The following is a 27,039-nucleotide window of genomic DNA, read 5'->3' on the forward strand; positions in this document are numbered from 1 at the left end:
AAGAAGTGTGATAATATCTAAGACTAATGAGGATGTGGAAAAATCGGTATGTTGTTTTTCAGATTGTTAATTGTTAAAACTCTTTTGGATATCTAGCAAAATTTTAAACCATAAATCCATAAATTCCACATTTTGAAATTTTATGTAAAAAAAAGCACTAAATCTTAAATACATACACACAGGCTATGTGTATGCCCGTGTGTATGTACGTATGTGTGTATGCATGTGTGTGTATGTATGTATGTATACACACACACACAGAGAAGTGTTTGTTATATATGGCTTTGCTTTTAAGTGCAAAACCCTGGAACCAATCTGGATGGCCATCAATTGAATAGGATTTAGTCACTCCATAATTGTTATGGCACATCTACTAGAAAGATTGAGTTAGGTCTATGTGTATTAACTTGGAGTAATGTTCATGATATCATCTTTAGAGAAAAAGTCAGTTGTAGAATAGAGTGTGCTGTGTTATTCTATCTTTGTACAAAAAAAAAAAAAAAAAAAAGTATGTATGTTGCTGACTGCCTTTCTCCTCCCCCAGGATCTGCAACTGATGAAGGAAAGGACTTTTGTCTGTTTTGTTCATTGCCATATCGCTTGTGCCTAGAACAGTGTGTGATACATAGTAGGTGCTCAAAAAATTTTTAAATTCGATGAATATAATGGATTGTCTATTTTTGTAGGAGCAAGAAGAGGGAAGAAATGTGCACTCTAGGCTACCAATTTCAGTTGCCCCTGGGGAAAAGGATTATTAAGAAGGAGAGGGAGAGAAGATCATTAGCATTTTCTGTATACATCTTTGTTTGGTCTCACTTGTTAACAACAAACATACTCATTTTATAATGAAAACTTCTTTAAAAGATCACGTTGAATGGAGAAAAGGAAGATAAGCTATGGATGCCATCACATGGAGGGACACTCAACTCTTGTCATTATACACTTCTGGGTAGAGAAGAGACCAACAGGCAAGAGCACACAGGGCTGTTTGGGGGACAGGGAGCGCTGTTGGGTGTGGGACTGGGTGGATGTGGGGACCGTCTTTTCTTTACATTCAATTAGAGGCTGCTCGTGGACACTGACTGCTTTACCCGTTTAAAGAGACATATGAATTGAAAATTGCTCCTCTTGGTTTCAAATATGAATGCATTCACCACTTGGTGTCTGGAACTAATTCTATTGTGTTTATACCAATGAGTAACCAGTAAGTAGTTGTCTTCACTCTCATGGCCGCTCTTAGTCACTCTGGACTGTTTCTACTTGGTCACCAGTACCAGCGCTCAGAATTCTCCTTAGAGCATACACACCTTTGGTAAAGAGGCCTCGAGCACGTTGTCCTAGTTACTTGGTACTGGAAAAATCGAGGGGTCATATCACAACACAGTTTGATGTAAGCTCCTCGATTGCTGCCTTCTTCATAATAATTAGAAGCAGAAAATACAGTAACAACCTGATTAAAGAAAAAGAGGGCCAGGTTCACATAGAGTTAGTTCTCAAAAGGTCCTTCAATAAAAGCAGAAATAGCTCAATTCCTAAAAAAGCAAAAATCAAACAAAGTTCCAAATCCATCCAAATTATCCAAGTCTGACAGGATTTTCTGTGATTCCACTGGAGAGCAACAAGGCTTTGAAATCAGTGTCCCCGGGAATACTAACTTCCAGCCACTCATCCCCATAGTGCATAGCCTTGCAATCCTGTGTACAATTTCAGTTCCGTGTCTTAGAATTCTACTTAACGCTTGGTTTTGCAAATTCTAATTTTCCAAGCGGGTAAAGCCTTTGTTTTCTTTCCTTGTGATATTTGAGTGTTCAAAATAAAACTCCTCTACTCTCAGTCTTTTTCTTTTGCTTAAAGCTGCCTGATGTAGAGGGCTTGGGGCCCTCTACAAAACCAGTCCTTTAAGGGCAGAGAAAATAGTGGCCAGAATACAGAGTGGCCAGGACCACTCTGCTGGGAAGGAACCAGCCTTGGGGCCATGGTGGGGGATGGCAGGGTAACCCTTGTCCTTGACAGGCAACCTGGCTCGGGCCCAGTTCTGCCCTCATCAGCCTGCTACTTCAGACAAGCTATTTTCTCTCTGTTTTCTCAGTACAAAGAAACCTTAAATAATTCTTGCCTTCACTATCTCACAACATTAGCAGGAGCCGAAAGTGAACTAATGGAGTTAAGAAAAGCGAAAGTCTTGAAATAGAAAGAGATGCCACACGATTTGGTATCCTGTTTTATTTATTGTTATTCTCTGGTAGAAAAGGGACATCCCAAGACAGCTTGGAACAAGAAACCAGTTCCTGAGCCCTCTTCCGGCCTTACCAGACACCTGTGAAGGAGCGCAACACACTCCATTCCAGTGGCTGCAGCTAAACTGACCACAGCAGGTGGCTCACTAGAGCTCACCTACTCAGTGAGTAGAAGGGACGTGGCTTCTGCGGCTCTGTCCTGCACAGGGCAAGTACAAAAGGTGAAAGAGAGCGACCTGGATCTGTTGCTGCCTTTGACGTGCTCTGTGAGGGTAAGTACATTCTTAACCGCGCTGGACCGGAGAGTTGCCTTTCGATTAGTAAAGAAGGAAGGCTGTCTGTGGGTGTACTTAGAGCTACACGTCAGAATTTCTATCTCTGGGATTCAGGAAGATCAGGGAAATAAGCCAAATATCTCTTAGGGTGAGGCACAGTGAGGCCCCTTCAAACAACCTGTGTGAACCCTGTAGTCTCCTGTTTCTGTCTACCAAAGCATGGCCTCCTGTTTTGGTCCTGGGGAAGACACCTTCCCATGGGCCTCTAGGTAAGATGCATCCTGTGATGAAAGAGTGTTTGGGGCAAGGGTGTGTGTGATGATGTCACCAACAATGTTAGCTTACCTTCCCATCGTGGCAGATTTCATACCCTTCGGGCTTACATTCATGAGACCTAATGAGCATCTTCAACTGGTATTTATTAAGAACCTTGGAGGTAATATCTGGTCCAAAATAGCAGCCCCCTCCTCGACTTGTGTTTGGGTAACAGCCTCTCTTGTCTCTGGGATCACTCCACAGAATATCGATAACCTTTAAACAACAAACCAGATTAGGCCACTAGTTATAAGTGAGAGTCTATCTTTCTAGATTCCAACTTATTTGCCAGAAATATCAACCCAAGTTATCCCAGAGTCTGTTTCTCATTCCTCCTTCAAACTTGTTTCAGACTCATCTCCTCCATGAATCTTTTCCACACTAATTGTAATGCCCATAGCCACTGTGGTCCCTTTCTGCTCATCCCCAATAACCAGTGCAGCCATACTTCATAATCATGAAGAATCAGCCCTTGCTTTTGTTTGTCTTTAAAAATCTCATCATGATTGTTTCACAATTGCTGAATCTACCAAGGTCTTTTCTCTCTCTCTTTTAAAAAATTTTTATTTATTTATTTGAGAGAGTGAGAGTGAGCGAGCACAAGCACGGGGGGGTGGGGGGGGAGGCAGCAGCAGAGGGAGAGGGAGAAGCAGGCTCCCCGCAGAGCAAGGAGCCCGATGCAGGGCTCGAGCCCAGGACCCTGGGATCATGACCTGAGCAGAAGGCAGACCCTTAACCGACTGAGCCACCCAGGTACCCCTCAAGGTCTTTTCTCTTAAAAGAACTTCATTGTCATGTTCCAAGAAGAAAGCAGCTCCCACAATGAACACACATTAGAGGTTCTTAATATGTTCAAAGCAACAAGGTAGGTCTCCCAGCTGTGGCTTCGGCCCTGGTTTTTCTCCTGTAGAGCAGATAGCATGAGGAAAACTTTTTCCCACCACAAATACAGACAAGTGTTCATCCAAGAATACTTCCTAAGTCATCTCCTTCCCTTTCTGTCCCATTGATAAGAACATTCTCAGTTCCAATAACTGGTTCCCACAATGTGTCCTCCTAAATCCACAAGTATTTTATTAGCATAACATTTCCTTTTGGGGCTGAAAGAGGAAAATGCAGCCTACATGATGTCCAAGACTGAAGATCCAAGTTTCTAAGAATATTTTTCATTGTTCTTATCTACATATAATGTTTCTTTATCTAAACTCCTATAGGAGTTTAAGCAGTAGTGAGAAAAACTAGCTTTGTCACTAAAGCTGTACAGCCTCGAGAAAACTCTCTGGGTCTCTGTTTCCAGATCTTTAAAATCAGGGGCTTGGGCCGGGTTACTTGTAAAGTATCTCAAAGTTCCAACAGACTATGATTCTAAGAGTCTGTCTTTTCCACGTTTTTGTTCTGCAGGCTTGAAGAAGCACACATTTTAAGTTCTGCAGTTACTCAAGCGAGTCCAAGTCAGGTCTTAACAAGAGAACCAGAAGTGGTTGTCCCAGTAAACTGGACTGTACACCGATTTATAGGTTTGGTTTTGAAGGGGAGCTAGAAATAAGTGAGGAAGAAGACAGTGAGGTGAAGAGAAGAAGAGAACTGGTAGGAGAACTCTGGAATGAGAAGCATTTGGTCAGAGCCTGTAACAACCCTCCATCAGGCACGAACCAGACACTTAGGGAATTTTTGATGATTGACTGCAGTGAGAGTTAAAACCACCCAAAGTAGATTCAGACCAGGATTCTCCTTTTTCCCCTACCTCACTCCCCCATTGGCACAATCCTACCCTACAAATAAATACAATGGAGCCCATTTGCCTTGCTGGTGTTTATGACAAAACAAACACTTGCCTTATCATATCTGGCTCCTACACCATGAATTCATGTTTGGGGGTCCTGATTTGACCTTTAGTGTAATGAAGGCAGAAACACAGAACACAAGGAATTGTGTTTTATAAGGAGGGGATTAAGTTTTAAATTCTCACATGAAATGCAAATCATTTATAGCCAAAATTACCCCCGGAACACCTCTTAAATGACCCTCAATGCACACTATACATGCTTTGTATATCCATTCCTATACAATAATACGGATGTGTGAATATTTTATATATGTGATAATGTATCATGGGATAAATAACCTTCGTGAAAATAAAGTTTTACATACTTTTCTCCTTTTTGTCGCATACGTGTAGTTGAAATTTACACAAATTCAGTGTATACGGTGGACTCTGTTGAACTAGAAAAAGCACTGACCAAGGAGTTAGTTCCTCAAGCGTCACCTGTGTCACCTTGGGCAAATCATTTAACCTATTTGAGCTTTAGTTGGCTCATCAATGAAATGAGAAAGATAAATCTAACATTCATTTTTCTTTGACTCAAAGTCAAAGGGGGTATGACTTTTATAGAAATGAATGTCTTCAGAATTATCCATTCCATAAGTTTGCATTTCTTTTTTCTGTCTAGAACTCATTCACTTGACTCGGTTTACCCAGACTGTGGCTATAATACAGATTTGATCCTGAGGCCCTTTGTTGGTAAAACAAATTCCTCAGCAGAGACAGTCTCTTTCCTTCCAACATCCTCTCCTCTGAAATGCAAGGGCCTTGTGAGTGGTAAGTGCATGAAAGAACAGTTATTTACAACATTCCTTCCTGAAAATTTTCAAACCAAAAATTGGAAAAGTTTTACTGAATGACAGTTTTTATAGGGCCTGGTCAACAAAAATCTATCTGTGTCTCAGCCTTTAAACCTCCTAAATCCAGAATAAATCCAGCAAGAAGTGCCCTGTGCTTGTCTGCAGCTCTAAATAATCCAGTTCCCAAAAGTATGCTTTGGGGGAGAGTTAATAGCTCTGAAAGGTGTACCTAAATGCTTCTCTTCTAAGACACTAATACTATAGATTCGCTATTCTTTTGTATTTTCCCTTGGTGATGTGTTCTCCTTCCAGCTTTTGAACATGTCGTTTTATTTTTTATTTATTTATTTATTTTTAAGATTTTATTTTTATTTATTTATTTGAGAGAGAGAATGAGATAGAGAGAGCATGAGAGGGAGGAGGGTCAGAGGGAGAAGCAGACTCCCTGCTGAGCAGGGAGCCCGATGCGGGACTCGATCCCGGGACTCCAGGATCATGACCTGAGCCGAAGGCAGTTGCTTAACCAACTGAGCCACCCAGGCGCCCCATTGAACATGTCGTTTTAAAAGCTGTGCTCAACCCAAACCTTCCAGCAATACCTAAACTGCTTCAGATGCCTACTCCTTGTTTACCCATTGTCTCACTGGATGAGGACACACCAGAGCAGTTCATTTTCTTCTTGAGACCTCCTATCACTTTGAAGTCATCTTTCCCTTCGGAAAAGGAGCATGGGCATTAAAGGCAGACCTGGAATCACATCCTGCTCTGTCGCGCAGTGACTAGCCAAGTGACTACGACCAAGCCGTTTCACTCTTGGGAGCCTGCACAATGAGGCCGACTACCCTATTTAAAATTACAACTCTGTCCTCTACCTCCAGTTCTCCTGATACTCCTAATCTTGTTCTAGTTTTAATTTTTTTTTCCATAGAACCTCTCACTTAGCATATTATATAATTTACTTGCTTTTTGTTATATTATATTATTTAACTCCTCCCCCTAGAATGTAAGCTTCATGAGGTAATAGATCTTTGACATTCTCAAAAGCCTAGAACAGTGACTGACACATAGCAGGTGTTCAATAAATACTTATTAAATGGACGAATTAAGAGAAGGGAGTCACTCAGGAAATAAATAATAAACCTCTCTGGTCTTCTTGTTGCAAGTCTGTCCTAAAGGAAGGGTATCACGCTTGTCTCCATACAGTGACATAGCTATGAGTACATATATCCCCCACATCTCTGTGAACATAAGATAAAACTTAAATTATAGCACTCAGCCAAGAATTATGCACTTCTGTGAGTAGGGGGCAAATAAAGAGCCTATGACCTTTATTATAACATAGCTCATAGCTATTGAGAAATAAAGTATGAAATCTGTTTTTATCTGGAAATTTCAACTCTAGCTAACTAAAGTATGCATACCCACTTTGTACCAGCAACTGAGAGAAGAAAACTAAGGGTACAACTGAAATTATTAAAATATTGGGAATGAGGGGTGCCTGGGTGGCTCAGTCGTTAAGCGTCTGCCTTCGGCTCAGGTCATAATCCCAGGGTCCTGGGATCGAGCCCTACATTGGGCTCCCTGCTTGGCGGGAAGCCTGCTTCTCCCTCTCCCACTCCTCCTGCTTGTGTTCCTGCTCTCGCATCTCTCTCTCTCTGTCAAATAAATAAATAAATAAATAAAATCTTTAAAAAAAAATATTGGGAATGAGATTCTGGTCCATTTTACCCTGTCTCAGCTCTAGTTATGTACATGGAGACTACAAGATGCCTCGTCTATATTGTTGGGGTGGTGGGAAGTTTTATTACAGAATAATAACCCCCAGTCTCCTCCCTCCCACTTCTTAAGGCTCCATCTCTCTAGAATTCTAAATTTATCTAGGCTTCCAGAGGCCAGAATTTTCTTTTTGTGAAACTCCAATCTCTTTGGCATCATCCTTTTTATTCACCATCCTAGAAGTGCTTGTTCTAACCTTTGGTCTTTGGAATTTGGATGTCAGAATTTAAGGAAGCATCCTTTCCAACTTGCTATAAGTTGTCTCTTGTATTTACTTGATTTTTAAATACTTTGGATGCACAAGCCATTGATGAATTCTATTTCTCTCCCACTACCCCTTCTCCCTCCCTCTCTATCCCCTCAGCTCTCTCTTTCTCCTCATTGATTAGAGGATATTTTACAACAGAAATCACATTTTAGTCAACATTTTCAGCAGTCAAGGTATAAGAGTACAGAGTCAAGAAATAGAGCCTTCTTAGAGCTAAGCAATTAGAAGAAGGCTGATGGTTCCACGATACTAGCAGCAAGAGCAGACCAGACAGAAGTTTCACAGACAATCTGAGAAAGGGGCAGATGAGAAGAGCCCTCCTAGGGCCAGAATAAGCCTCAAGGATTGTCATACCCTGCCCCTGCAAAGGAGATTGACTTTAATGGGATCAGATTGTGGAGCTATTTGTGAGCCCCAGGGCATTGTTAAGAACAATAGCCCAATCAGCTAGCAATTAGCGAAGGCTAACAGCTGGGTATGAGAGGCAGATGGGCCAAAGCTTAAAGGGGAAGTCAGGGAAAGAGACAAAGAGAGCCTACCTAAAACTACAATGACCCCCAGGAGTCAGGGACGACACACTGAGAGGTCACAGACTTCACTGAACTAGTCAAGACAAGCCCTAAACAAATAAATGAGTGAAAACGCAAATAACAACAAGCCCCAGAGAAGCACGGGAGTAACAATCTAGAGTTACTACAATATGTTACTTAAAATGCCCAGTTTTCAACAAAAAAGTTACAAGACATGCAAAGAAAAAAATACACAGGGAAAAACAAGCAGGCAATAGAAATTGCCTTTGAGGGGATTAGATGTTGACTTAGTGGACAAAGATTTCAAAGCAACTATTATAAATATATTCAAAGACAGATAAATACATTCAAAGACAGACAGATATGGATATATATAGATACAGCACTCCACTCAACAGGAATGGAATACATTTTCTTCTTAAGAGCACACGGAGCATTCTCCAAGATAGACCATACACTACCCATAAAAAAAACCTCACTATGTTTTCAAAGGATTTAAATCATATAAAGTATGTTCTCCAACCAAAACTGAATTCAAGTAGAAAGCAATAAGAGAAAGAAATATGAGAAATTCACAAATATGCAGAAATTAAATAACATGCTGCTAAATAATATATGGGTTAAAGAAGAAATCACAAGGGAAATTAGAAAATACTTTGAGATGAATGAAAATGAAAGCACAACACCACAAAATTTACCGGATGGAGCTAAAGTAGTAGTTACAGGGAAATTTATAGCTTCATTACAAAAGGCAAGAGATCTTGAATCAATGACATTACCTTTCACCTTAGGAAACTAGAAAAAGAAGAGCAAACTAAATCTAAAGCAAGCAGAAAAAGGAAATAATAAAGATGAAAACAGAAATAAATGAAGGAAAGAATAGCAAATAATAAAGGAAGTCAATAAAACCAAAAATTGGTTCTTTGAAAAGGTCAATAAAATTAACAAACCTTAGTGAGACTGACCAAGAAAAAAAAGAGACTCAACTTACTAAAATTAGGAATGAAAGAGGTGACAGCACTACTGACTTTATATATATATATTTAAATATATATATTACAGACAACTTTAGGCCAACAAATTAGATAAATTAGATGAAATGAACAAATTCCAAGGATGAGAAACTATCAGGACCACCAAGATAAAAACCACTCAAGAAGAAATACAAAATCTGAATAGAACTATAGCAAGAAAAAGATTGAATTAGTAATTTTTAAAATTCCTACAAAGAAAAGCCCAGGCTCAGATCATTTCATTGATGAATTCTACCAAACATATGAAGAAAAATTATTATCAGTCCTTCACAAACACCTCCAAAAACTGGAAGAGGAGCTAATGCTTCCCAACTCATCCTATGAGGCCAGTCTTATGCTAATACCAAAGATATCACAAGAAAAGTACAGAACAATACCCCTTATGAATATAGATGTAAAATCCTTAAAAAAATCAGCAGGGACGCCTGGGTGGCTCAGTCAGTTGGGCATCTGCCTTTGGCTCGGGTCATGATCCTGGAGTCCTGGGATCGAGTCCCAGGATGGAGTCCTGGGATCGAGTCCCGCATCGGGCTCCCTGCTCAGCGGGGAGCCTGCTTCTCCCTCTGCCTGCAGCTCCCCCTGCTTGCGCTCTCTCTCTCTCTCTCTGATAAATAAATAAAATGTTTAAAAAAAAAAAATCAGCAAACTGAAGCCAGCAACATATAAAATGGATTACACACCATGACTAAGTGGGATTTATACCAGGAATGTAAGGTTGGTTTAAATCAATCAATGTAATACACCATATTGATAGAATAAAGGGGAAACCCCACACAATCATCTTAATAGATACAAAAAAAGCATTTGACAAAATCCAACACTCTTTCACGATAAAAACGTTCAACAAAGTAGGCACGGAAGGGACCCTCCTCATGATGAAGGGCAGCTAATATACAAACAAACAGCTAATACACTTAATGGTGAAAGACTGAATGCTTTCCCCTAATATCAGGAATAAGACAAGGATGTCTACTCTCACCACTTCTATTCAACGCTGTACTAGAGGTTCTAGACAGGGTAATTAAGGAAGAAAAAGAAATAAAAGGCAGACAGCTTGGAAAGGAAGAAGCAAAATTATCTTTATTCACAGATAACATGCTCATGTATATAAAAGTCCCAAGGAATCCACTAAAAATCATTAGAATGAATAAACAGGCTTATCAAGGTTCACAACATGAGATCAGTATACATAAGTCAACTATATTTCTAAAGGTAATTTAAAAAACAATTCTATTTTACAATAGCATTGAAAGTACTTCAGAATATTTATTTTCAACTTGAGCATAACAAGCCCCTCAGTGTACATTATTACAAAACACTGTTGAAATTAAAGATCTAAATACATGGAAAGACATTCCATGTTCGTGGAATTGGAGATATAATATTGTTAAGATTGCAATAAGAACACAGATTCAAAGCAATCCCAGCTGTTTCTTGGTAGAAATTGACAAGCTGTCCCTAAAATTCATATGGAAATTCAAAGGACCCAGAACAGTCAAAACAATCTTGAAAAAGAACAACAAAACAAAGAACCCACATTTCCCACTTTCAAAACTTTCTACAAAGGTATAGTAATCAGGGCGCCTGGTTGGCTCAGTTGGTTAAGCGACTGCCTTCGGCTCAGGTCATGATCCTGGAGTCCCAGGATCGAGTCCCGCATCGGGCTCCCTGCTCAGCAGGGAGTCTGCTTCTCCCTCAGACCCTCCCCCCTCTCATGTGCTCTCTTTCTCATTCTCTCTCTCTCAAAAAAAAAAAAAAAAGGTATAGTAATCAAAACTGTGTAGTACTGACGTAAGGATAGACATATAGATCAGGGAGTAGAACTAAGAGTCTAGAAATAAGCCTTCGTATTTATGGTCAGTTGATTTTTGATAAAAACACCAAGAAAATTCAATGAGAGGGCGCCTGGGTGGCTCAGTTGGTTAAGCGACTGCCTTCGGCTCAGGTCATGATCCTGGAGTCCCTGGATCGAGTCCCGCATCGGGCTCCCTGCTCAGCAAGGAGCCTGCTTCTCCCTCTAACCCTACCCCCTCTCATGTACTCTCTCTCTCTCATTCTCGCTCTCTCAAATAAATAAATAAATCTTAAAAAAAAAAAAAATTAAAAAAAAAAAAAAGAAAATTCAATGAGAAAAGTCCTTTTAACAAGTGGTATTGGGATACCTGGATATCCACATGTAAAAGATTAAAGCTAGACCTCTACCTCCCACCTTACACAAAAATTAACTCAAAATGGATTACCCAAATGGAAGAGCTTAATCTATAAAATTCTTAGAAGAAACTACAGCAATAAATCCTCATGACTTTGGGTTAGACAATGGCGTCTTAGATACAACACCAAAAGCACAAGCAAAACAGAAAAAAACCATAATATTAGATTTCATCAAAATTAAGAACTTTCGTGCTGCAAATAATACCATCAAGAGAGGGAAAAAATAGTCCACAGAATAGGAAAGAATACCTGCAAATAATATATCTGAGAAGGGATTTATATCCAGAATATATGGAGAACTCTTACAATGCAATAATAAAAAGATAAATAACTCAATTTTTAAAATGAGCAAAGGATCTGTATAGATATTTCTCCAAAGACATACAGATGGCCAATTAGCACATGAAAAGATGCTCAACATCATTAATCATTAGAGAAATGCCAAAACCACAACAAATCAAAACCATAATGAGATTCCACCTCACACCCACTAGGACAGCCATAATCAAAAGGAGAAGATGTGAAGAAATTGGAACCTTCATACATTGGTAATGGAAATGTAAAATGGTGCAGCCACTTGGGAGAACAGTTTGGAAGTTTCTCAAAACGTTCAACTTAGAATTATCTTATAACCGAGCAATTCCACTCCTAGGTATATACCAAAGAGAAATGAAAGCATACATCCACAGAAAAACTTGTATGTGAATGTTTATAGCAGCATTATTCATAATAGTCAAGAAGCAGAAACAACTCAAATGTCTACCCACTGATGAATGAATAAACAAAATGTAGTATATCCACACAACAGAATACTATTTAGCAATAAAAAGAAACAAAGTACTGATACATCCTACAACATGGGTGAACCTCAAAACATTGCGCTGAGTACAAGAAGCCAGACACAAAAGATCACATATTGTATGGCTCCATTTCTAGAACATGTCCAGAATAGGAAAATCTATAAAGACCAAAAGTAGATTAGTGGTTGCCTAAGGCTGGAGGAGGGGGTGGTTGGGGAGAGAATGGGCAGTGACTAGTAATAGGTATGGAGTTTCTTTTTCAGGCAATGAAAAAGTTCTAAAATTAGATTGTCATGACAGTTGCACAACACTGTGAATATACCCAAACCATTGAATTATATACTTTAAATGAAGGAGTGTATCGCAATGAAGCTATTAAAAGTATAGCGATGAGTTCAGAAGGAAGAATATGCTCTGCTTATAAAGGTAAGTCACTTGTTATGTATCTAAGGGATAACTTCATCTATGCCGCATCTTCACTGCCACGTTGGGGGACACTTTGATACCTACCTGTTCCCATTCATGCTTTGTTAACTGCTCAGAAAGGGATCCATTTGTTTTGAGTTCCCGAGATATAAGAGTTGCACCTACTTTATTTGTCTTCAAGTCAGTATCATGGTCTTCAACTAAGGGAACTGGTGGCATCAGCACAGATTTCATCTACAAAACAAAGTCACACTTTAGCCAAACCCTATGTTTCATGTGCCACATGCAGAAACTTCCGGGCCAGTTGCCACTCTGTCTCTATTGCTGTGCCTCAACCTGACGAAGAACACGTGTTTCTTTCTTTTTTTTTATTTATTTATTTGACAGAGAGAGAGAGATAGCGAGAGCAGGAACACAAGCAGGGGGAGCGGGAGAGGGAGAAGCAGGCTTCCCGCTGAGCAGGGAGCCCGATGTGGGACTTGATCCCGGGACCCTGGGATCATGACCTGAGCCGAAGGCAGACGCTTAACGACTGAGCCACCCAGGCGCCCGAACACGTGTTTCTTAAGGCCACTTAGGATCAGGATACTTTGCCCAGCTCCCCGCTAAAGTACCACACCATCATTTTCTCCTGGGAACCCTGCTAGCCATCCTTTCTCACACCCCCTGCCAGGGAGTTTAAAGAATTCTAAACTAGAATCTCAGTTTATAGAATCTTCCTTCTCTGTCCCTCTGCATTGACACCCCCACCAACCCACCCACCTTACAAAATGCCTTTAATGAACCTAGAAGGAGGTTGTCATGAAGTTCCCCCAACCCAACTCCCCACCGCCATTAACAATCCTACCACAACAGCAGGCATAACCCAGCAAGCATGGTCATCCCTACACTTAGAGGGTCCTAAGGGATGGGGAAGTGGAGAAAGTGGGAAAGATGTAAAATTGGACTTGAAAATCTACTTTTGTATTTCATTTGGTAGAGTTCCAAAGGCTTAAACCTACTACTTTTGCTACAGTTCAATTGTATTTAATACAAGTATGTGCTGCCAATTCAACCTCACTCTAGGAGGGGTAGAAGACACAGAAAGTACACAAGTCAAATTTCTATCTTTAAAACCAGGCTTATGAGTAGGTGGAACGATGACCCCCAAAGGAGGTGAAATTTGGTTTCCTGGGAAAACTCCTGGCCCAAAAACTTCTCCCCAGGGGGTGTCTTGGCGACTAAAAATCAAACTTCGGTTCCAAGTATCAGGAAAGAGAGGAGAGAGTTGGAGGGAGAGAGCTTTGTGTTCAGAACTTACTCTATGCTGTTTTCTTCATCTAGGTAATTCTATTTAAGCCTCCTAACAACTCAATATAGGAGGTATTTTTTGCTTCCATACACAGGTGCAGAAACTGAGGCTTAGAAGGCTCAGGATGAGAAGAAGTTAGCAATAATACTATCTTTCATATGTACATAAAGGTATAAGGGCTCCAGAAACTCAAAAGTGAATAGGGGTCACCTTTCTGTCTATATCAAATTAAATTCCAGCTCTAGACTCTACTTGCCTAGATTGGTTGGAAGTTGACTATCAGTCTTGAGGGGTAAGGGTTCAGGTTTCTCACTAGGACCATATACGATCATCTGGTTCCAGAGCTGCTATTGGTCCTCCTATGCCCCTGGTCTTGGGCCTTTGGCTGGGCTCTGGTACAGGACAAAGATAATTCCAGTCACTCTGCAAGGCCCAGCCAAAGGAGCCCTTCACTAAGTACGGGAGCTTTACAGGCCACACACAGACTCTTTCTTCCCTTAGAGGTTCTATACACGTTCTTGCTCTGCTTCTGTTGTACTTAATATGATTACTCAGTTTAAAATATTTCCCCCCAAAATACCCTGAGCCATTTGGAATATAAGAGAAGTCATAGCAACTCAAATAAACTGCTGTATGATTCCATCTATAATGAGGCACCCAAAGTAGTCAGATTCAGAGACAGAAAATAGCATGGTGGTCACCAGGCGCTAGGGAGAGGGGAGAAGGAAGAGTTGTTGCTCAATGGGTAGAGTTTCCGTTTGGGAAGATGAAAAGTTCTGGAGCTGGATGGCGGGGACGGCTGCACTACAGTGTGAATGTACTTAACACCACTGAACTGTACACTTAAAAATGGTTAATTAAAATGGTCAATTTTATGTTATGTATATTTTACTACAACATTAATCCGAAATTTTAATTTTTAAAAATCAGGATTTTCACTTTTAGGAACTACATGAAATGCCAACATTTCCTCGTTTTCCACTTTCATCATGAAGGTAAAAAAATATATTTGCCTTATTTAGAAGTTACCCATTCATTTCTTTATCTTGCCATCATAGATTTTCTTAAAATTTATACTAATTTTTGCAGTTACGACAACTACTAAAACGCAAATGAATACAAAATAATAAATGAAAAGAGGTATATATATACCCCCTTACAAAACTCTGCGACATTTATGTAAACATTTCTTACTTTGTTTCTTTCTATACGGTGGAGCAAATTTAAGTCTGTGGACTCTGATATCCCACCATGTATGACCAGGATTTCATTGTCAATGATTGTACCAATTGGGAGCCAGGTATAGACGTCTTCTAAGGTTTGTAAGATTTTCTTTCCATGCATCTGTAAGTAAGAATTTGAGTAAGTTTTGTTTTTTTGGTAAGTTCAAGTTTATCACAAAATGCAACAGCTTTCATGCGAGGCAAAGGAGCAAAGGAAGTCGGCATGGAGTCACTAACCCACCAGCATGCATTAATCATGTCTTTTTATTCTGTTTGTTTGTTTGTTTGTTCTATATTTTTGATACTTGGACATCTTGGTGCCTTGCTGACCCTGGAGGAGAGATTGCTCCTCCCAGAGCTAGCTAATGCCTAGAAATTGTCGATGAGTTGCCCTTCATATGCAGATGAGAGTGCCTTTCATATGCAAACCAACCAATCCAGAGCCCACACCCACACTCACTCAGGGAGTACAAATCTCTTCCTTTAAGATAGTCATTTCTGTATCTGCATGTTTTACCATAAAACAAATCCTGGGTACCTTTACAACAATAGAATATGTTTGTATCTGTGCTGAAACTAACACAAAGGTCACAATGAAACAGCTTGGTTTGGTCCAGGAAGAAAATTAGGCCTCGGGGCACCTGGGTGGCTCAGTTGGTTAAGCGACTGCCTTCGGCTCAGGTCATGATCCTGGAGTCCCAGGATCGAGTCCTGCATCGGGCTCCCTGCTCGTCAGGGAGTCTGCTTCTCCCTCTGACCCTCCTCCCTCTCATGCTCTCTGTCTCTCATTCTCTCTCTCTCAAATAAATAAATAAAATCTTTAAAAAAAAAAAAAAATTAGGCGTCTACCCTGGCCAGGGCTTCCTGCTGTGCTTTTATTTTTACCCATCACCCTTCCCAAAGGCTCTTTTTTTGTAGTTCTATGTATAAACAGCAAAGAGAATGCATTAAAAAAAAAAAAAAAAGTCCGAGTCTTACCTTATATTTATGCAAAATTTCTTTTGTGAAGCCATACCTGGAAAAAAAAAACAGTGGTATTTAAACTAATTAAACGTTGATAACGCCTACTTAACGTGAGTCACGCAAAAAGGGGACCCATTGACATCTCATTATCACAAGTGTCAAGAACTCAAGAAACTAGGGTTTAGTTGAAACTCTTACTTACCCAAGTTTTTGCTAGGCATGATGGGAAAGAACAAAAGCAGCCAATGACATCATCCCTACTCGGAAGGAGCTTATAGCATAGTTGGAGAAAGAAGATAAATTTTCATGAAACAATTACAAGGCAACTTAAGAAGTATGTGCTAGGTATAGGATGTGTAGATGCTGCAAGTAGTCAGCGAAGTGTGCAGTGGCAGCTGGGGGAAGCTGTGCAGGAGAATGCCTTTCATTTAGAGAGTATTTCTCAGACATCCTAAACCTTATAGTAAATGAATGAAGGCGCGGGAAGGGGGGTTGGTGGGGGAGACTGAACTGAGACAAAGAAAAGCCTAGATAGAAGACAACAAGTTGGCCCTTTATACTCTCTCTGATATAGTTCATGTAATGGTATTCAAGATTTTAATAGAAAGAGTCAGGAATTTTCATGCCTGAATAGCAATCATGAAGGGAGCTTTAATGATGGAAATTTTTTTTTTATTACTTTTCTTGCCTAAAGATAATAATATACGTTCTTAAGGCCCAACATAGGGAAGTCAGAACACAGCATATTCATTCCGGGTATCCATGCAAATCATGTCACGTCAGGCTTCTACAGTGTAATGTTATGTTTTCCGAGATGAATTCAGTCCTATACTCACCAAAGGTGTCTATGTTGTTAAATCCAAAGGACACCTTGCAGTCCTCATCTTTCTTGCCCTCCCTGAAGCACTAAATATGGTTGATTACATCATCCTTCTAGAAAACTTTTCTTCTCTTGGATTCTGTGACAATAAACCCTCTTGGTTTTCCTCGTACCTTTCTGGGTATTCTACAACTCCTTTGCAAGTTTTTCTCTGCCTAACCTTGAATGGTGGCTTTCCTTCAGATTCTGTCCTAGGCCCTCTTCTCCCCTTACTTTCTCTCTTGGTAATCTCATCCTTGCCTAGGGCTTTGGGTACTATGTGCCAATATTGCAGGACAATGCTTCAGGCCACACTGCATTTCTGAGCTCTGGACACATACACTCAACTACCTAATCAAAAGCACTTCAAATCACCTTACCCCAAAATGAACTTACCATTTTCTCTCATCCCAACCTTTTCTTCTTATCATGTTCCCAATATCAGCGAACAATGCCAATGTACTCCCAAACTCAAGCCGGGAACCTAGAGGTTATCCTTGATTCTCTCCTCTTTCAAGTCCCCCATATCACATTACCAGGCTTTAAACCATCATTGCCTAAACTCCTCTTGAATCTGTCTACTTCTTTGCATCTCCATCCCTACTACCTTGGCCTACGTGAGAATCCATCATCTGTCTCTTCAACTACCTCCTAATTGGCCTCCCACATTCAAATATTTCTTCCTGCTGCATTTAAAACACAAATTTTATGATACTCTTCTATGATTATTTTTGTTGTCCTTAGAAAAAAGTCCAAATTCCTTTGCACGATCCAACCATGTCTTATGTCTCCAGCCCTATTAGGGACCATCCTGTCCCTCAGTCTGTGCTCCTACCCTCCTAAAGTTCTTTCATATAAAAAGTGTTGTCTCAAGCTCTGCCTAAGTTGTCCCCTCACTGTGGGATACCATTTCTCAGCCAATACCATGGCTGTCTCTGAATTGCCTAATTCATCCTCAGGTCTCAGGCTGATACTATACTTCTATGGGAGAACCTTCTATCACCCCCCCAGACAAGTTAGGTCCCCACTTTATAAACTCATCATACTTGAAAAACCTGTTCAACCTAAGTCTTCCCTGCTAGATGTAAACTCTGTGAGGGCAGCGGCCATGTCTCTTTCATTAACAATCACAGACACTAGATAAATATGATTGGCTAACTGAATAAATGAAAGGATAAGTGGCATGCCCAAATAAAAGTACCGAGCTACATTACATATAAGGGACCTCGGATAACAGTCTGGGATTTTTTTCATCATAGTCTTAGCATCTGCTTCCATACCTGAAAAATTAGAACTGAAAGTCAGTACTCAAGCCAGGGGGTGAAACTGCCCCAAACACAAAACTAATCAGTTGCTGAGCTTTGATCAAGGCACCCAAAAACCTAGAACCCAAAGCATGAGACACGTCATGCCTTCTACTGCCCTAGAGCAAACTGGTAAAGGAGGGGCGAAGGAAGAAGAAAGAAGGGAAAGGGGAATATTTATCCCCGACTGTGTCTTTCAGCAAAATTGGGTAAACCATTTAACCAATCTTTATTCCTCAAATCTCCAGTGAGTCAGATAGTTGAAATGCTATATTACAGATGTTCTCAAATATGTTTATGAACAATTATGCCAGAAGCAATCACCATGTCGTAAAAAAATATACACATCAGTGAAAAACACAGTACTAGTTTCTGAGACAACAACTGAGGCAAGCCAAAAGAGTAGCAACAGAATGATCTCATCTAAGCCCACTCATAGAACCTACCACACCTCCAAAGCTTGCCTAACACATCCATCCAGGAAACAATTTAGCCTGTGATGGGAGGCATGGGAGGAAAAGAAAGAACATAATAGAAGGGAGAAGCAAGGACAGAACTGGAAGAAAGATAGGAAGAAGACTTGGGAGCAACGTATACTCACTCAGTAGAAGACTGAGGTGGTAAATAGAGGTAAGAATTGAGGCCTCCCTTGAGATTCCCCTCATCGCTACTTCTCTACACTCACCTCTAACTCTCTGCTAGGAACTAAACATGGCAGTATTTTTCAGTATGGGAGAAAAGAGGAAATCTAAAGGCCTAGGTTACCTCAGATTCATCATAAAATCTTCATGGTTCCCTCTGTTCAAGTGCAGGTCATTGGGGTAGACAAGAAAACTCACAAACAGGATCATTAGGATCTCTATGGAATGTTTTCCTCGATCTACAAAATCACCATTAAAAATATATGAGTTGCTCCCTGAGGGAAGACCATTCTGTGGAAGGAGGAGAGGGGGAAAAACAAGCAGTTAAAAGAATGTACTTTTAAAGTAAGGCTTTGTACTTAAATGTCCCTGTGAATATGGAGAAAAGAGGCTGAGTCAGTTCCTCTACTGGGAAAAATCTGCTCACTAACTTGAGGTAGTTTCACTCTTCCAGGGCAGGCATCACCTGCAAGGGACCTTGGAAGTGAAGCATTAGCTTTGGATAGGAAGATTCCAGGGGGATGGTGACTGCTCATTCTACCCACTAGCTACTATGAGTTTTCTCTAAAAGGAGCTGATTTTTGTCCTATCAAAAATGGCTAACTTTGGGCGCCTGCATTGCTCAGTCAGTGGGGAGTCTACTTCTCCCTCTGCGCCCCCCTCCAGTGCTCTCACGCATGCTCTCAGTTTCTCTCTCAAAAATAAATAAATAAAACCTTCTTAAAAATTTTTTAAAAATGGCTAAATTTATCTCTTTTATCTCTTTTTTCTCCCTTGAAAAGAGGGAAACTTCCACCCAAGGAAGAACACTGAACCAAGAGCCAAAAGTCTTTCATTCTAAGAGGCCCTATGCTTAGCTTCTTGGGGCTGTGAATCCCTCAATTTACAAAAGGGGAACGATACTATATCCACTCCCCTCCCCAGATCAAACAAGAGAATGGATATGAAAATCCCCAGCAAAGTGTAAGGTACCATGCAACTGCGAGCAGGGCTGATACAATTGCACCAGGTGTGGATAGCTGGCAGATGTTGTGACTGCTCACTGACCAGGCCATATTAGTTGCTAAATATTTTGATTATCACTCCTGAGTATGAGATAACACTTTTAAACACAGTGTTAGTAGGAAAAAAACCGGGATCAGGACAAAGGTCTGGTCTTTATAACAGATATTGATTCATTTACTTCTGTACTACTAAACTATAAGACAAACAAACATGCCAGACCCACCAGGCATATGATGCCTGGTAGGGAAATGGTCAAGTGCGTTCTATTGCATAGTAAAATAAATTCGAATGTTTAAAAAATACATCACAAAGAGAAAAATTGAAGTACTCATATGTCCAAATGTATGTCCCCCTTCAAAAAAGTTACCTTCAGGAAATAATCTACATATTCTAGTTACGTTAATCTTTTTCAAACTATTTTCAAATTCTTCTTTTTTTAGATTTCAAACTACAAAAGAAAATCTTATGACCTTATAGTCACTGTCCCAGTATTTATATACATTTAAAATTATTCATACCAATATAGTAGAAATGGTTGAAAAAATATATCATACAGGTCACAATATATAACTCAGGGATTCCCCAAATCATCATGTAATGTAACACGTTCTGAAGACAATTGGAAACAAACAAGCAAGCAAGCAAGCAGTAGTATAGTGTCCTGGGCCAGAAATAAGAAGACTTATTTGCTAGTCCAGCTCCACTATTACCCATGTGTCCTTGGGTAAATTATTTAATCTTTATGAGCTATAGTTCCCTCATCTGTAAAATGGGGATAATAACTTCCATACTTACCATACAGGGCTACTCTGGAACTTGAATGAGACTGTGTGTATAAAATTGCATGAAAACCATAGAGAACCATACAAATGAGAAGATTCATTTTATTATGACCTCCATGTTATTTCTAATTTTAAGATCCCATTATTTTATATTTTCTTATACATTAATTCACATATCTTTATCACATTGGGCTTAAATAGTGTGAGCCAGTTGCAAAAACATAGGCTATTGCTTATCAAAACTTAAAGAATAAAAGGAAGGATTCTGCATCTCTGATACTCTTCCTTCCCTCAGCCTTCAGCTGGCTGGGATGAGTAAACCAGAGGAATCTGAGGGGTGCTAGAGGCTATTGGCTCTCTTGGGATTCTAGGGAGCTAGAGGAGCAGCAGTAGAGAGCCCTGGGGTGAGAACATGGAAGAACTAGGCCTGAGGGGACCTGTGCATCCCTTGATTAAGGGGAGACCCTGACTCAGAGCATTAGTATGGTCCTGGTTTGGGGGAGAGGGAGCTGGATCTTACTAGAAAAAGTGTAGGGAACTTCATCTCTATTTCTGAAGCTAAAAGAAAACTAACACTTGCATTTAGGGATACCTAGGAACATAGACACTTCCTTTCACACTCTTGATGCAGGAGTAGCAACTGTTGTGCATTCAACTATAGACTGGCTTAATTTAGCTTAAGCAGAGAATAGAAAATGAAAATAACCTAGCACTTAAGGGGATCCAGTAACCAGAGAGGGACAGACCAATCAGATCTGCTAAAGTTCTATCACCTAATGAGCTAGAATTGTTGGAGGACAGAGGAAAACGTTATTTTAAAAAATGAGAGGACAATAAATAAAGAACAAAAAGTTAATAATTCTTGCCATTTAAAGTGTGCTTTCCGAATTTAAAATATCAATAGATTAGAGCTAATTAAAAGAAACAGTGATTGGAAAATACATTATTGACCCAAAAAAGCAAACAGATGAAAAATCTCTCACACAGATTAAAAAGCAAAATGATGGAAATCATAAGGAATGAGTAAGAAATTAGAGTTCAAAGCCAAGAGAACTAATATGCCAATAATCATTCTAGAATGAGGAAAAAGGAACAGATGGAGAAGAGGCAATAATTACATAACGAAGAGAGGGAGATTTCTATGGTTAAAAAGGGACTTCAGCCTGAAGTCTGAAAGAGCTCCTGAATCCTATGCACAATTGATAGGGGAAAAAATATCCCTATTACCTGGTAAACGTCTTAGAAGCTACTAGACAGAAAGAATAAGTTACAAAGAGAAAAGAATCATCCTGGCATTAGACTTCTCATATGCAGTACTGGGAAGCAGAAGATGGTATAATAAATCTACAAATTAAAGACAGAAAAGGACTGTGACCCAAGAATTCTATATTGGCCAAAACATCATTAACTTCTTAGGGTGATAGATAATATTTGCAGATGTGTAAAGGATCAAATATCAGCAACAACATAGATGATCATCAGAGTAGAAGAAAGACATATGTGAGTATGCAGTGATCTAATACCACAAAAGCAATGAACATGTATTGATTGCTTGTTATGTGCTAGACACAGTTTTAGGTGCTAGAAACACAGAGGTAAATAATACAAAGTCCTGCATTCAAGGAGCTTGCATTCAGAGAATATAGCACCCACATGCCCCATAGAGGAAAACATTCAAGAAAATATTCTAACGAAGTAACAGCCAGGGAAAGATCCAAGAGGAACAAATATATAGAATATAGATGTGAACAATGAACAATGAGCCCTCCAGTATATAATTAAATATAAATATAAATCAATAGTGATAATGTGGAACTTGAATTTAAGTACTAAGCAAGGATTCTAGAAATAGAAGAGACATTCTATGAAGAAAAACCTAATAATGGTCAAGAACTAAAAATATGGCATGAGCAGTAACTTGAATTTGCAGGGGAGGTTAGGGGAGAAAAGCAAATTCTCCACAAATCTCATCCCAATAGGGGACACACATGGAAAGTGTGAAAATAAATACATTTATCTTACTGGAGGAGAGATAAGATAATGGTGGAAGAATAAAGTTATAGATATCTGAGAAATATACACACACATTATTTATCAGAAATGTCAGGAATGGGAAGATAACCACTATTGAATAGAAAAGCACAGTAAAAACACCAAAGAAAACAATAAAGAAAACTTCACCAAAACAGCACAAAGAAAAGGGAGAAGATGAAACATAGTGAAATAAGTAGTAAGCAAAGTAAAATAGAAGAAAAATTTTCAAAAATATCTGTTGTTATACTAAATGTGAATGGGTTAAATTCTCCCATCAAAATACCAAGATTACTAGACTATATTAAAATACAAAACTCAGGTATATATAGTTTGTGAGAAACACACATTAAAAAAATAGGTAAAGAGAGGTTGAAAACAAGAGAAAAAGAGAAAACAAGAATGTAAATATTGATATAAGACAGTTTAAGAATTTAAGATTAAAAGTGCTAAACATGATCACAAAGCAACATTACATAATAAAAGACACTTATGAAGAGATACAATTCATGAACTTGTACTCAGTAAACAAAAGAATAAGTTTTTCTTCATATATTTAACTACAATAAATGCAAGAAGAAACTGTTTAAAAATACAAACACAAATACAAAATTCAGATTGAATTATTGGCTTAAAATAATGTCTACAAATAATGTCTACAAATTCTTGACACTCCCTTTAAAAGGTGAAGCCTAATTTGCCTCTTCTTGTATGTGGGTTGGATTTAGTAATTTGCTTCTAGTAAATTGGAAAAAAAAAAAAAAGCAGGTGCGATAGTGTGCAACTTTGGAGACTAAGTCATAAAAGACACTACAGTTTCCTGCCTTCTCTCTCTTTTGCATCACTCACTCTGGGGAAAGCCAGCTGCTATATCATGAGAACACTCAGGTACCCTATGGAGAGGCCCCAGGTAGCTGTTCTGCCAATAACCAGTGAGGAACCAAAATGCTGTGCCTGCAGCCCCGTGAGTTAGCAATCATGGAAATAGGTCCTTGAGCCCCAGTCAACCTTTCAGATGAATGCAGCCCCGGTCAATAGTTTGACTGCCACCTCATGAGAGACCATAAGCCAGAACCATTCAGCTAAGCTGCACTCAAATTTCTGACCCACAGAAACTGGGAGATACTAAATGTTTATAGTTTTAAGCCACTAAGTACTGGGGTAACTTGTTACACAGCAATATATAATATACATATTTAGACAGATATATCAGAAACTAAATATGTGGAAAATTAAATATTTAATCAATGAACTTAATTTAATAGGTAGATACAGGAAGAACTTTACATCCTATAGAGAGTATAATTAATTTTTTATATGTCCAAAGAGATTTTATAAGAACGAATCATGTACTTGATTTCAAAGAAATCCTGAGTAAATTCAAAATAATAAACATTTCATAGGATATATTCTCATATCATAATCCAATAAAGTTTGAAATAAATAATAAAAATATGATTTAAAGAATTCTAGCTCCTTTAATTAAAATCCTTGGAAATTAAAAATTGTCATCTTAACAAGCATTAGATCAAAGAGAAAATTAAAAGAAAATTACAAGTTCGATAGAAGGGTCAATTAAAACTAAAAATAGAAAAGATGTGTAGGGGGGGCACCTCGGTGACTCAGTCGGTCAAGTGCCCAAGTCCTGGTTTCAGCTCAGGTTGTAATCTCATGAGTCATGAGAATGAGCCCCACGTTGGGATCCTGCTGACCAGGGGAGTCTGCTCAACTAGAGATTCTCTCCCTCTGCCCCTCCCCCCACTTGCTCTCTCTCACACGTGCTTTCTCTCTCTCAAGTAAATAAATAAATCTTAAAAAAAAAAAAGAAAAGATGTGTAGCTTTGGGGTGCCTGGGTGGATCAGTTGGTTAAGTGACTGCCTTCAGCTCAGGTCATGATCCTGGAGTCCCGGGATCGAGTCCCGCATCGGGCTCCCTGCTCAGCAGGGAGTCTGCTTCTCCCTCTGACCCTCCCCCCTCCCATGTGCTCTCTCTCTCAAATAAATAAATAAATAAAATCTTAAAAAAGGAAAGAAAAGATGTGTAGCTTTAAATGCCTTCATTATTAAAGCTTAAAGAAGATGCACATGAAAGACTATTCATCTCAGGAAATTAGAAACAGAACAATAAAGCCAATCAAATAAAGATAAAAGCTGAAATTAGTGAAATAGAAAGCAAATAAAAAAGAAAAAATACATAAATCTAAAAGATGATTCTTTGAGAGAACCAATAAAATTGATAAACTCATCATGAGCCTGATTAAGGGTAGTAAAAAAAAGAGAGAATTAAAAAACATGTAACGGGGCACCTGGGTGGCTCAGTCAGTTGGGCGTCTGCCTTTGGCTCAGGTCATGATCCTGGGGGCTTGGGATCGAGCCCCGAGTTGGGCTCCCTACTCAGCGTGGAGTCTGCTTGTCCCTCTCCCCCCTGCTCATTCTCTCTCTCTCTCTCAAATAAATAAATAAAATCTTTAAAAAATAATGTAAGATTGGGGTGCCTGGCTGGCTCATCAATAGAGCATGTGACTCTTGATCTCGGGGTTGTGAGTTTGAGCCCCATGTTGGGTGTAGAGATTACTTAAAAATAAAATCTTTTTAAAAATATGTAAGATTAAAGAGTAGGAAAAAAGATGTAGAGAACTAGATAAAAGAGTTACATATATGTAAACAATATAATATCGACATCTATGGCAATGTACTTTTACAGTCTAGAGAAATGGAGGATTTCCCTGAAAATAAGAAACTATGAGAACTGAGAACTGATTCAAAAGAAGTAGAAAACTTGAACAGTACATCTCCCTGTGGCTTTAAGGCAGAGCTCTATCTCAATTTTCAAGAGCAAATAGTTTTAATGTTTTTTTTTTTTTAAAGAATTTATTTATTTATTTGACACAGAGAGAGAGAGAGAGACAGCAAGAGAGGGAACACGAGCAGGGGGAGTGGGAGAGGGAGAAGCAGGCTTCCCGCGGAGCAGGGAGCCCGATGCGGGACTCGATTCCAGGACCCTGGGATCATGACCTGAGCCGAAGGCAGATGCTTAATGACTGAGCCACCCAGGCGCCCCAGTTTTAATGTTATTTAAACCAATGATTCCTATCCTTGGTTATACATCGGAATCATGTGGGGGGCTTTTAAAAGTCCCTAGGTGTCCATCAGAGTCTCTGAGAGTATGGCTCACGTATCAGTAATTTTTTTTTTCCAATTCCTTAGGTGTTTACAATGTCAAGTTTGAGAACCAAGGCCTTTAATTATTCCAAACCATAGAAAAAGATGAAAATCTTTTCAATTCACTTCATGAAACCAGCATAACCTTAATATCAAAATATGAGAAAAGTATTCAGTGGTTTAAAATTATATTTATTATATTTGGATAGTAAACATGTTTTCCACTGTGATGACAAATTTGCTCATATTAGAACTTCTCATCTCCAGTTAAACCAGACTTTGTAGGTATTTCACCTCTACCACGGGCAAAGAATAATGAATTCCTTTAGTCAAACCTAATTTTAAGCCCACAATAGTAATGGTCACCTAGGCCATCCACCTTATATGGCACCCTTAACATCCAGTGAGTTCTAACCTTTTCAAAAAATTACACATGTTGTCAAAAGACTAAGATTTGTGATAATGAAGCTCATTCGATAGAATATGTCACAGTCTCTGAAAGTGATTCTAAAAGGAGTCTTAAATGTCTACCGAACTCTTGTACACATTAAGTCTCTCAGAACAGCCACTTCAAAGAAGGCAAGACTTATTTGAATATATCAGATCTGTCCTGTTGGTTCAGGATTAGTCGTATTACTTTATACAGTATGAGTTCAAATACATTTTTGTCTTAGAATAATAAGGAAAGTAGAAAACAGATAAGAAGATGAGGAGCTAAGTGTCCTTGTACCTAAAGTCTCTAGGATACTTAGGTTTCTGGCTACTGAGATTTGACTGGGTTTCCTTCAAAAAAAGCAAAAACTTTTGCTATAACCCATCCTTCACTCAGTTCCAGTAAACCAAACTCTCTGGCTTGTTCTGCAGCTGATATACAACAAACCATCTATGACATGGAAATGATGCTGACAAATATAGAAAACCCAGGGTAACTACAACTCTGAACAGCATTCAGATGACCTGAAGGGGAAAAAATAGCAGACCACAATTAATTCACTTGAATAGAGAAAAAACAAGATGTTTCCCTATATTCTCACCTATTTTCTACTGAAGTATTTTATGATAATCATCCAGATGTTATGCCATTTTTTTGCACTTTTTCCCAAGGCACATCAAACAATAACCTCTGGACCACAGCTCCACATGATTTTAATTTTTATTTCTTTTGCAAACCCTGTTTTAGAGATCTCTTCTTCTGATTGCAACATACCGTCTTAATCTCCAAAGAAAAAGAATTGACTACTGCGGCAGTGTGCAGCATATCAGTGATAGAGAAAAAAGAAAATA

General features: G+C 39.2%; 1 protein-coding gene across 7 annotated transcripts in view; it reads right to left on the reverse strand.

Annotated features, from left to right (window-relative positions):
* The window catches only part of PPEF1 (protein phosphatase with EF-hand domain 1), a 124,261-nt gene that overhangs the window by 21,371 nt on the left and 75,851 nt on the right, over window positions 1-27,039 (reverse strand). For all 7 annotated transcript variants that reach the window (XM_081809097.1, XM_081809094.1, XM_081809098.1 and 4 more), the window contains 6 exons: window positions 18,900-19,066; window positions 15,987-16,023; window positions 14,980-15,129; window positions 12,579-12,728; window positions 2,858-3,043; window positions 1,308-1,450 (listed from right to left, as the gene is read on the reverse strand). In XM_081809097.1, coding sequence (XP_081665223.1) covers window positions 1,308-1,450; window positions 2,858-3,043; window positions 12,579-12,728; window positions 14,980-15,129; window positions 15,987-16,023; window positions 18,900-19,066 — 833 coding nt within the window. The remainder of the gene's footprint in view (window positions 1-1,307; window positions 1,451-2,857; window positions 3,044-12,578; window positions 12,729-14,979; window positions 15,130-15,986; window positions 16,024-18,899; window positions 19,067-27,039) is intronic.

This window comes from Leptonychotes weddellii, chromosome X, assembly GCF_054177405.1.
Source record: "Leptonychotes weddellii isolate Sample4059 chromosome X, ASM5417740v2, whole genome shotgun sequence".
Classification (NCBI taxonomy): Eukaryota; Metazoa; Chordata; class Mammalia; order Carnivora; family Phocidae; genus Leptonychotes; species Leptonychotes weddellii.